General features: G+C 38.4%; 2 protein-coding genes across 7 annotated transcripts; both read left to right on the top strand.

Moving 5' to 3' along the window:
* Positions 1–1,857: 1,857 nt before the first annotated feature.
* Positions 1,858–7,958, top strand: LOC121808478 (ATP-dependent RNA helicase eIF4A). 6 transcript variants are annotated; one of them, XR_006052213.1, is made up of 8 exons: positions 1,873–2,254; positions 2,367–2,415; positions 2,514–2,654; positions 2,743–2,970; positions 4,343–4,382; positions 4,610–4,707; positions 4,890–4,966; positions 7,641–7,958. XR_006052213.1 is itself a non-coding variant. In XM_042209001.1 (7 exons), the coding sequence occupies exons 1-7, from the start codon at positions 2,199–2,201 to the stop codon at positions 4,828–4,830; spliced, it is 645 nt and encodes a 214-aa protein (XP_042064935.1). In that variant the 5' UTR covers positions 1,864–2,198; the 3' UTR covers positions 4,831–4,937. The 6 variants fall into 6 exon arrangements, 4 of the variants coding, with proteins under 4 accessions (XP_042064936.1, XP_042064938.1, XP_042064935.1 ...); XR_006052212.1 differs by having other exon boundaries at positions 1,875–2,254; positions 7,636–7,958; XM_042209001.1 differs by lacking the exon at positions 7,641–7,958 and having other exon boundaries at positions 1,864–2,254; positions 4,798–4,937.
* Positions 7,959–9,185: 1,227 nt separating this feature from the next.
* LOC121808477 (protein DETOXIFICATION 51-like) lies at positions 9,186–10,790 on the top strand. The gene has a single exon (XM_042208999.1). It carries the CDS (start codon positions 9,252–9,254, stop codon positions 10,707–10,709), a length of 1,458 nt encoding a protein of 485 aa, XP_042064933.1. The 5' UTR covers positions 9,186–9,251; the 3' UTR covers positions 10,710–10,790.
* The last annotated feature ends 292 nt before the right edge of the window (positions 10,791–11,082 follow it).

Here is an 11,082-nt window from a genome sequence, read left to right on the forward strand (position 1 = left end):
CAAATTTTGGATGAATCTCTGGGTTTGGTGTCGATGTAGATCGATTTCTATTGATTCAGCATCATGAAATTCTTAGTTATGGAATTTGATCTTGAATTTCTTTTTTAATATTTATTTGTTTTGTAGTAGTATTTATTTTGTATTTTAAATGATTTTAATTTTAATTTGTTATTTTAATTTCATTTGTTTTTAATATATTTATTGTTAATATAGTTGTTTTGTTTTATTAGGAGTAATAAATTAGAATAATAATTAATGATATAATTAGTGAGTTAAAAATCATAATTAAGAGCTTTAATCGGTCAAAATTGAGTTAAACCCGTTGACCGTTATAAAATTAACGGAATTGTAAACGGAGGACCAATTGTGATCCGAGTTGAAATGTTCGGGATGCAAAAATTCAAAAGATAAAGTTTATGACCAAAATCGTAAAATAGTCATATGTTCAGGACCAGTTTTGGCCTTTACTCTTATTTTTTCTATATAAAACTATTCTAATAATGGAATAATGGAATTAACTAGGGGTGGGGAATTATACTGAAATACCTGTATACCGGACTTACCGTACCAAAAAAATACCGAAAATATCGATTTTTCGGTATACCGTAGTTTTCAGTACGGTAACGATATTAGATTTTCTATACCGCGGTATACCGAATCGATATATACCGACGCTCCGGTATACCGTGGTATACCGGTATATAGATTGATTATTATATATATAAACATATACTCCCTCCATCCCACTCAAGATGACCACATTCTTGAGTGGCACGGGATTTTAGGAAGTGTTAGGTGGAATAAAGTAGAGAGGAAAAATGTAGTTGAATATTTTAATGAGGAGAGAGGAGAGATGAGGTTATTTCCAAAATTGGAAAGTGGTCATTTTGATCGAGACAAACAAAAAATGAAAGATGATCATCTTGAATGGTACGGAGGGAGTATGTTTTTATATATATGGATTTAATCCATGCAAAAGTAAATCTAAATATTAAAACGTTCAACAAAATCATACGAAAGGCATTTTTAGGTCATTGTCAGTTTATTTGTAGGTCATTTTAATAAATGATGACTTAAACTGATCTAAAAATCACATAAAACCTAAATTTTACAAAATGACCTAAAACTAATTAATAATGACCTTTTGTGTTTTTGGTTAATTATTGACCATTAGATTAACTAATCCTAGGGCCAAGATTTGGGCTGCATTTATGAAATTAGTTGCATTTATGTTATATTTATACTAAAATTTAAAAATAGAATTATCTATTATAAAAAGAATTCTCTATTTTGGGTATAATAATTTTTTTTTTCGGTATAACAGGTATAACGGTATGTCGTACCGCAAAAGTATGGTATACTGAAATACGGTACGGTATACCGAAAATATAGTATGATAACGTTATCAAAAACTACCTTGCCAAATTTTCGGTATATCAAAAAAGTACGGTACCGATACGATGTTTTGTCATATCGTAACTTTCGGTAGGGTATACGGTATGACACTCACAGTACGGTATACCATACCGAACCACCTATAGATTTAATTAACTAGATGTCAACACTTATATTGTAGAAGTTTCAATTGGAATCTCAAGCTTAAAGCTGAGTCAGTCTACACCGAGCTTAGTTCTGAATTCGAACCAACTCGATCGAGCCCGACTATCCAGCAATACACGTAAGAGAGGAAGAAATTTCTTAAAATAGAAAGTTCTATTTTTAGAGAACGAACAAAAAAATGACAGAAAAAAATAAAATTTATATTTAAATTTAATACCTTTTCTCTATAAATACCGTCGTCATTCATAATATCACTTCACTATCTCTTTGTTTCCCTCTCATTCAATATTCTATTTCTACATTTTTCGAAATTCTTCATACAATGAATATCAATCTCAGTGGACAGTGGTCCACCAATGAATTTCATGACCTGGCAGCCTATAGGCTATAGTGATTTTTCATCTATTTTCTTTTTGTCTACTTTATTTTCTTCATATTTTGCAATTTTATTTAAACATAAATCGTAGATGAAACAAAAATAAGTAAAATGCTAAAAAGTTGATGATTTAAATTGTTGCTAGACAGTGATTAAATTTACGGGATTATTGTAATATAATTTAAAGTTTAAACATTAATTAAATTAATTTCATAGCTAAGCAAAGACGAAGCTCTCTGTGTAGAGTTTGAGGTCTGAAGAGATGGATGCCTCTGAATCTCCACTCTCCACCTCTCCATCTCCGCCCCCCTCTTTCATGTACCTTCTCTCTCCATTTCTCCACACAAACTTTTGTGGTTTTACTTTTTCATACTTGTTTGATGCAGCTGAGGAGAAATTGGAAATTAATTCGAAATGTATAATGTTTCAGCCCGCAACGCCATTTCTACCTCGCTGTAGATAGGATCCAATTCAAGATGGTAGAAGGAGCAATTGATTTGTCTTTATTCATTTGATTTTGCTAGGTTTTGAGCTGAACTCGCCACAGTTTGATTCATTATTAAATTCTCTGGATCAGGAAACCCTATTAGGTCTCCTCGGCATGGCTGGGAGGCGTCCTTCTCTTCCGATGATTGTATGCTGCAGCACTCGAGACGAGCTCGATACGATATGCTCCAATCTCTCTAGCCTATCGACTTATGTTTCTGTATCCCCGCTAGTATGATTACTATCTTTTTATTTCTCTCTTTTGGTGATGTGATTGAGATTAGGTTTCGTTGATGCACAATTTTACTTTTATTTCGCAGTACAGCGATCTTTCTGAAGTCGAGAGGGCAGAGGTTTTGGATAGGTTTAGGCAGGCCACTATGAGATGGAATAGCTTAGGAAGAGGGGAGGAAGCTGTGGGAGAAGGGGACGAGGAGCGAAAATCGCATGTTGTTGTTGTTACCGATGCCTGCCTTCCGCTTCTTGGATCTGTTGAGGCGCCGCTTTGTGCTTGCATGTTGATCAACTACGAGCTGCCAACAAAGAAGGTGTGTTTCTTGCAGCCATGCTTATGCCTGTAACAATGGATGCCTTGAGAAGAAAATAGGTGTCTTCTTGTATGCATTGATTTATGAAATAGTATCTTATTAGTATGTCAACCATCTCTTGTTTATGATACACACAGCCAACGTAGATTGTAGGGGCCAATTGAAATATATATTTGAGAAAAACATGTGGACATTTGAACTAAATATATTGGGTTATTGCTACTTCGTAATCAAAATATAATAAGCTAGATATCAGTATTGGGGGAGTTGTGTGTGGCATGTTTTCTGGATGCTAAAATTAAACCACAGATGCTAGGAGAACTAGAGAATGCCATAGTGGAAGGGCTTTATTTGAAGTTTGGAAATTCTTAAGTTGACTTGACTGCATGAGCATTGGGAGAAAAGGGAGTGAGTTGTTTCTCTATCATCACTTGATAACACTAGCGAACATGTTAGGAAAGTATAGAGAAGGGAAAACTTCTCACTTAAATCCAACAAGCACCAAACTAATGAATCAACAAAAATGAAACGGCTGGAAGAAAAACCACCAGGAATGCTGCTCAGGGTATGACCGTATGAGTGATTCAGTTGGTTGGTGAAGATGTCTTCTTGCTAGGGTGAACGAGACATTGGGAAAGCAGTTGCTTTCACATTTCCTGGTGGTGCTTGAGGAGTTATTTTAATCAATTCATGGTGTACTCTTCTTCTTCCTAAATGTATACTAGTGTGAACACATGGATTACATTATAGTAGTATAAGTTTTGTAATGGGTTGTTACTTTCTCTTTTCTCAAAGTGTTGTCTATATAATAGTTTCTATGTAAAATATAATTTTACCAGATATGAGATTCAAATTCATGTCATAGAGCCTAACATCTTGATTTCCTGGTATTTAGCTTGTCATGCAGCTCTGGAATTGTCTTATAACTCTATCATTTAATATTGGCATGGTTTACCGTAGCCCCAATCCTGCATTTTTCTGGAGATTTTTAACATTATTTGTATACAATGATAAAAGTTTTGTGTTGCTCAACATGAAAATGAGTGAGATTTGTTGATGATACTGGGAATGCAATAATGATTTATAGCTAATCTGGTCAGTTTGTGACCTGAGTTTGGATCTATCATCTATCTAATCTTATAGTATAGTAAAGTAGTAACCACATCAGGAAAATCTTACTTCTATTTGACCAGAAATAGAATACTAATCTTCTTCGGTAACTAGGGATCATATATAAAAACACAAAAATGTAAATAGCTAATATATTTCTGCTCTCCTTCACAAGGATTAGATATGCCACATGATCTCAAACCATCTCTCTCAATGACTTTGTTAGTTGTAATCTTGAAAAAACAATTATGCTCTCTTGCAGGAGACCTATATGAGGCGTATGACGGCTTGTTTGTCAGCAGGTTTGTTTTAAATAAAGGATTCTTAATTTGGCTTGCAAGAATGCTGGGCTGATGGGTGGTGATTATATGTTCCCTGTCCTTATTTTTCACTCCTGCGTCATGCAAAATTGCTGGGAATATCAGTTGCATGTTTCATTTAGCATTTCCCTTTCTTTCCACTTCTTCATGGTTTTGCAATTTCCTTTTTATATTGAAATGATATTGACTTTTTTTCCCTGAGCATAAAGATGGAATAGTGATTAGCATGGTTGTTGGAGGAGAAGTAGTGATTCTGAAAAACCTTGAAGAGAGCAGTTGTCTTGTCATAGCTGAAATGCCTATAAATGTAAGTTTCATCTCATGTTTCGTGTAAATTCTAATGATATTTTCCTTTATTGTCGTCAAAATATGACTCCTCATTCTTTACAATCGCAAGAGTGGCCCTGAAATTCAGGTTTCAAATGATTAACTATCATGGATTATATACCATGTCTGCAATATGATATGGTCAAAGTGTTTTGCAAGCAGATCTTTGAGATGATTTGAACTGCCAACCTGCTTGGATTCTCTGAAGAAATGTAATGGCACACACGCCTTCTCAAAAGGTCATTTTTCTTGTACTTTAAAATGTTTTTTTTGGGCATGTAATACCAAGGCTAGTTCGATAGGTGTTTGTTATTGATTATTTGCGTCATACTTTTCCAGTTCTTTGTTCTTTCATAACTTCAAGAAATAGAAGCTGTTCCTGGAAAACTGAAAAACTTGTTTTGAACATTTTTTTGGGATGAGTGATGGAACTTAACCAACTATTATGCCCAAACGTAGCTAACATAGGGATAGAGGTGCAGCAGCTCAAATTTTGTCATGTACTCCCTCTTTTCGCCATCTAGTGTCCCATATTGCCATTTGGGATGCCCACCATTAAATGTCCTATTTCACTATACTATATTTGATAAATGAACCCCACATCCTCTAACTTATTTCACTCACATTTGATTAAAAACTAATTTATAAAAGTAGAAACCACATCACTATAACTTTTTCCACCTACTTTACTCTACATTTCTTAAAGCTCGTGTCAAGTCAAAGTGGGACATTTATTCATGGACGAGGGATTCAATAAATTTTCAATTGATCCAAATGTACAACTGACAGGGTTCTCATCTCTCTGCTATATCTGCTCCCCCCCCTTTGTTAAACAACACAAGAGATATGAAAATGTTTCCCCATGAGGAATAGTTGCTTCTCCATCAACCTTTATGGTTTCACACAGACAAAAGTCAATGCCTTCCAAGGACACTAAGGAAGAAAAATTATAAGTAAAAAGAGGCGAGGAATGAATACTAATATTGAAAATTTGTAATTGTTGGCTGGCTGGCTGCTAGACTCGTTAACATCTTGATTCCAAAAATGGCTGGACTTTAGCAAATATTTTGGTAATTATTTTAAATAACAAACTTCCTTTGGATTTCACGATACTCTACAGGACTAAATAGAGCTTGATTAGTAGAAATTTATTGCACTGAGGACACTCCTGAACAGGTCCACGAGTTGTTATTTTGAAATCCTCAACTAGGGATCAATCAACATCTACAAACTTAATGATTTCAACTACATTAACAAACTCTTTTACTTTCTCACAATAAGATTCAGTACATAGCATCAACCCTCTGCTCTTCACTTCTTTCCCAAACATAAATCTAAGTGGTGCTTGGTTAATAGTTAGAATAGGGAAGGGGAAAGGGTAAGATAATATATCAACATGGAGTTATTTAGTTTTCCCCGGCTAAGAGGGGGGGGGGGGGGGGGGGGGGGGGGGGGGGGGATGGCCCATTACCCAAAATGAGGTATCATGTTACCCTGCGTCTCTTTTTTAATACTTTCACCCAGCCCCTCACATCCATCCGAACCAATCAATCCAACTTTTTAGTACATGAATTTCAGGCTGTGGTCTCAATTTAGATGTATATCTTAGTTTTGATAAAATAGTCTTGAGTCTCATACAATATAGAATCCATGGACTTTGTCAAAACAGTAAGAGGTCTTTCTACTCATTCCTGCCTTAAATGTTGGAATGCAAGCCAAAAGGCCTGTGGGTTGCACTTTTTCTGGAAAATCGAGAATCTGCCACTATCTATATTGTGTAGCAGTAACTGATTTAAAAGGATTTTGAATAATATCCTGGTAATTCAGTCCATTCTTTGTTGACTTTGAACTTTTGTCAAAATAGATGACATTTCATGACCAACAAAGTTGGACTTTGCTAAAGCCTATATTGTGGCTTGCATGTTAATTTCAGTTGTTGGCACTCTATAATGTTAATATGGGCTTTCTTCTCTTGGTGCTGCTTGATGATCAAATTGAAAACTTATGAAGCATTCAAGTACCTTTGTATCTGCAAATTGTTAACCATTCCCCTGAAATTTCCATTTTCTAAAGCCTGATACAATTGTAATAGCTGCCAAAGTATGGCCCTTTCTTCATATGAGTTGTGCCTGTATCATATGGAGGGATGGTAGGGGACCAGAGGATTCTTTTAGGAGGGAAGTTGATTAGATGATACTTTTACAGCGAAGCATAGAATAGGCCCACTTTGGGTCCTTTTGTTTGAATGTTTGCATGTTCTTCAACAGAAAACTTGGCCCAGATTTAGGTCCCCACAGATGGGTAAAATGTAGTTGTTATAAATTTCATATAAAGCTCATATGCTCTATTTTTCCTGTTGCTTATAGCTTTATGAATCACTCATATTTTATCCATTTATGGTAGATAATAATTCCTCCATCCTCAGCATCATGATTGATGCTAAATGATTTATTGGGTGGCTTGTGTCTGAATCGCATCCACTAGAAAATTGCCTGGTTTAAATGACTATTCATAAGTTTACTTGGTTGTTGAATATAGAAAAATGAGGTTGTAAAACTCCTTTCATTATAAGAAACTATTACTGCGGCTGCCTCTTTCGTGGATATTAATTGGATGATTTTGACTTGTTCCTCTTGTTGAACTGTGTTTACTTGCCTCCCTGGCTTAGCCTTTAATTACCAGCATATGTACTGGAAGTTTCTTGAAAATTATGATTGGGAACTTAAAAGCTTGAAATGTGAATGATAACATGATTCACACAGTCCCCATACTGGAAAAATGTTAGAGCTATATACTGAAATAATAACCTCAAATTCAGAAGTATGGATTCTTGATACCTCCGTAGAAGTAGTTTCTTTCTGCTGTACTTTTCTCTCAACTTTAATGAATTTTTAATTTCCCTCTGCAGCACAGATGAAAGTCTCTAAATAATTGAAGGTTTTGATGTCAGAAGAAATCCCAAGCACACCAACAAGAGCCTTCTTACAGTGTTTTTTTTACCCCTAATTTCTTCTGTGCAAATATGTACTTAAATTCAATTGAATGACTCCCAAGTTTGTCAGTTAGAAAAGGAACATCATCAATTTTCCTTGCTTTGTTGATCATCTGTTAGAATAAATATCTTGTTGCTGACACTTCTTTCTGAGCTGCACAGAAAGATGCGGCAAGAATAAATGAGATGTCCAATCTTTGGAGATCATGTCCAAATTAGTAAAGTTGGTGTCTTGTTAATGTGATGGATAAACTACACTAGTATCAATTGGGGTATAAAAATCACGATACTTTATGCCGATGCTGGACCTGTTTCGAGCAACGAGGCCCCAGAAGTGGGGATGCGATAAAGCAAGATCATGCCTGGCTTAAGGGAAGAAGGAGGACATGATGGTCCCTGTTTACTTGTGATGAAAATGGTAATGATTTTGTATTCTTCATTTCAAGCAATGATACATCCCTTTTTGTGGCCTACCCCTCTTCTGCTCTCTCTGCTGTATTGAAAGGAATGCATTATAAAAGCAGTAGCTTCTGATATTTCTTTGTTCTTCAGCCTTGAGTGTTACTTCTTTTGAGTTCTCAATCAATTTCTCAACTTATGACTATACTTTTTTACCTTGCCTTTCCTCACATGTATACCAATTAACTGTTGTTTCTTTTGAGTTTTCTATCAATTTCTCTACCGATGGTGATAGTTTTTTACCTTGCCCTTCCTCATTGTTGAAAAACCCTCGTACTTGATGATGATTATGTCTCATCTATATAGTTTTGGATAACTCTTCCCCCTTTTGAACCCTTTTAAGGGAGTGAGTGATCCATTTCTTCATCCTCATTTTGTACATGCAGATTTATACAGGATGACTAATGACCTAATTCTATACGGTATCAGAGTAGACCCAAGTCGATGTGGTCTACTCTAAGTCGATGTGGATCTATTTGGAGACCCAAGTCGATGTGGATCTATTTAGATGTGCATTCTAGTCCACATGTGCGGTTCAGGGCCATGTTGAAAAACCCTCATTCTTGTTCCACGTCGACATCAAGTCAGTCTAATCTCTATATTTTTGGATAACTCTTCCTTCTTTTAAACCCCTTAATAAGGGAGCGAGTTATCCATTTCTCCACTCATATATTTACACCCAGATTTATACATTTACTTAATAATAGTGGAGTTTGATAAGAGGTAGTGAATATATTGATTTGTAAATTTGTTATAGTGGTGCTGCTGCATGGGCAGCTGACATAAATAGAAGGGTATTTTTTATGTACTTGTGTCGTTGCAGTAGGGAGAATAACAACTCCTGCCATCTATTTGAAGTTATGTAAGTTTGGTATATAGAAGATGATGAGAATAGTGTTGGTAAATGGGGTGAATGCTCTTAGCATTGTCTAGCAGTAAGTAGTTACAAATATCTGCCTTGTCTTCTTCCTTATATATATCTCTCATCTGTTCCCACACCACAAACACCCACCTTTTAGTTTTCTTACTTATATACACATTACTTGTTGCAGTGAGTTTTGGTAAATGCTTCCATGCCTTCATCACCAACACCTTCTTCTCCTCCTCCTCCTCTTCTCCGCACCCAACGCGGTGCACAGATCAAAGATGTGATTATTGAGATGAAAATGCTGTACACAATAGCCTTCCCCATGATCATCACCGGCCTCCTCATCTACGGCAAGTCCTTCATCTCCATGCTCTTCCTCGGCTATCTCGGCAAGGACGCCCTCGCTGGCGGCTCCCTCGCCATCGCCATCGCCAACATCTCCGGCTACTCCATCCTCTACGGCCTCTCCCTCGGCATGGAGCCCATATCCTCCCAAGCCTTCGGAGCCAAGCAATGGCCCCTTCTCTCCCAAACCCTCCATCGCACTCTCCTCCTCCTCTCCCTTGCATGCCTCCCCATCTCAATCCTATGGCTCAACATCCACCCTTTCCTCCTCTTCCTCAACCTTGACTCCTCCATCTCTGCCGCCGCCGCCGCCCCCTACCTCGCCTTCTCCCTCCCCTCCCTCCTTTTCCAATCCCTCATCAACCCCCTCAAGATTTACCTAAGAGCTCAGAACATCATTTCCCCCATCATGTCTAGCGCTGCCGTCGCCCTCGCCTTCCATGTCCCCACCGCGTATCTCCTTGTTGCCCACCTCCGCCTCGGTGTCCCTGGCGTGGCCCTGGCTTCTGCAGCTGCCGACCTGGCCCAGTTGACAACTCTACTGTCTCATGTAGACAACCTCTCTTCCCTTGGTGGTGGCGGCTGCGCCGCCACCGCCAAGGAGTGGCGCGCGCTTCTAAAGCTGGCGCTGCCAAGCTGCGTTGCCGTCTGCCTGGAGTGGTGGTGGTACGAGATCATGATCCTCCTGGCGGGCGTCCTCCCGGACGCCGCCCCCGAGGCCGTCGCCTGTATGGGGATCCTCATACAAGCGACCTCCCTCGCCTACGTCTTCCCGTCCGCCCTGGGCCTCGCGGTGTCCGTCCGCGTTGGGAATGAGCTGGGTGCAGGGCAGCCAGGACGGGCGAGGGGGGCGTCGCTGGTGGCGGTCGCGTGCGCGGCCGCCACTAGTCTGGCGACCTCGTCGTCCATGCTGGTTGTAGCCAGCGCGTGGGGCCGGGCGTTCACGAACGACAGGGCCGTGGCCGCCCTGACGACGGCGCTGATGCCGGTAGTGGGGCTCTGCGAGTTGGGGAACTACCCGCAGACCACCGGGTGTGGGGTGCTGAGGGGAAGCGCGAGGGTTTCCCTCAGCGCCCATCTAAATGTGGGGTCGTTTTATGGGGTTGGATTGCCACTGGCAATATGGATGGGCTTTGGGTTGGAAATGGGCCTTTTGGGGTTATGGTTGGGCCTATTGGGGGCGCAAATCGTGTGTGCGCTGCTCATGGTTTGGATATTGAGCACCACGGATTGGGTAGTTGAGGCCCATAGGGCGAGGCAATTGATAGGGATGGAATTTGAAGATCAAGGCTTGGCATCAATCAAGACGTTTTCTTGATTTTTTCTTCTCTACTGTGCTTTTCATCTTTCTCCCTTTGTAAATAAATAAATTAATCTATTAATATATATAAAAGGCCAATTTTGGGATGTTTTAAACAATGATGTTTTAAACAATGTAAGGGATGCAAATGCAATTAAAAAAAATCATTAAATTACCTTACATCTTCAACTTATTTAATTTCGGTAACCGTTATGTTTAATATACTCGAACAGATAGTTTAGAATTGTGTTAATGGCATATATATATATAGGGTAGTGATTTAGAGACATAATGTCTCTATGACATAATGCCCCTATGTCACTTTGCCATAACTATATTTTATATTGTGACTAATCTACCCTAATATCATATTAAATGGATATATATCTAG

Source organism: Salvia splendens, chromosome 6, assembly GCF_004379255.2.
Source record: "Salvia splendens isolate huo1 chromosome 6, SspV2, whole genome shotgun sequence".
NCBI lineage: Eukaryota > Viridiplantae > Streptophyta > Magnoliopsida > Lamiales > Lamiaceae > Salvia > Salvia splendens.

Bases quoted from the DNA above. Each gene is read 5' to 3' on its own strand.
- LOC121808478 (XM_042209002.1), top strand. From the start codon at position 2,203: ATGCCTCTGAATCTCCACTCTCCACCTCTCCATCTCCGCCCCCCTCTT. The intron at 2,255-2,460 runs GTACCTTCTCTC...TGATTTTGCTAG, and splicing joins TCTCCGCCCCCCTCTTTCAT to GTTTTGAGCTGAACTCGCCA. The intron at 4,708-4,797 runs GTAAGTTTCATC...TACAATCGCAAG, and splicing joins TAGCTGAAATGCCTATAAAT to AGTGGCCCTGAAATTCAGGT.
- LOC121808477 (XM_042208999.1), top strand. From the start codon at position 9,252: ATGCCTTCATCACCAACACCTTCTTCTCCTCCTCCTCCTCTTCTCCGC.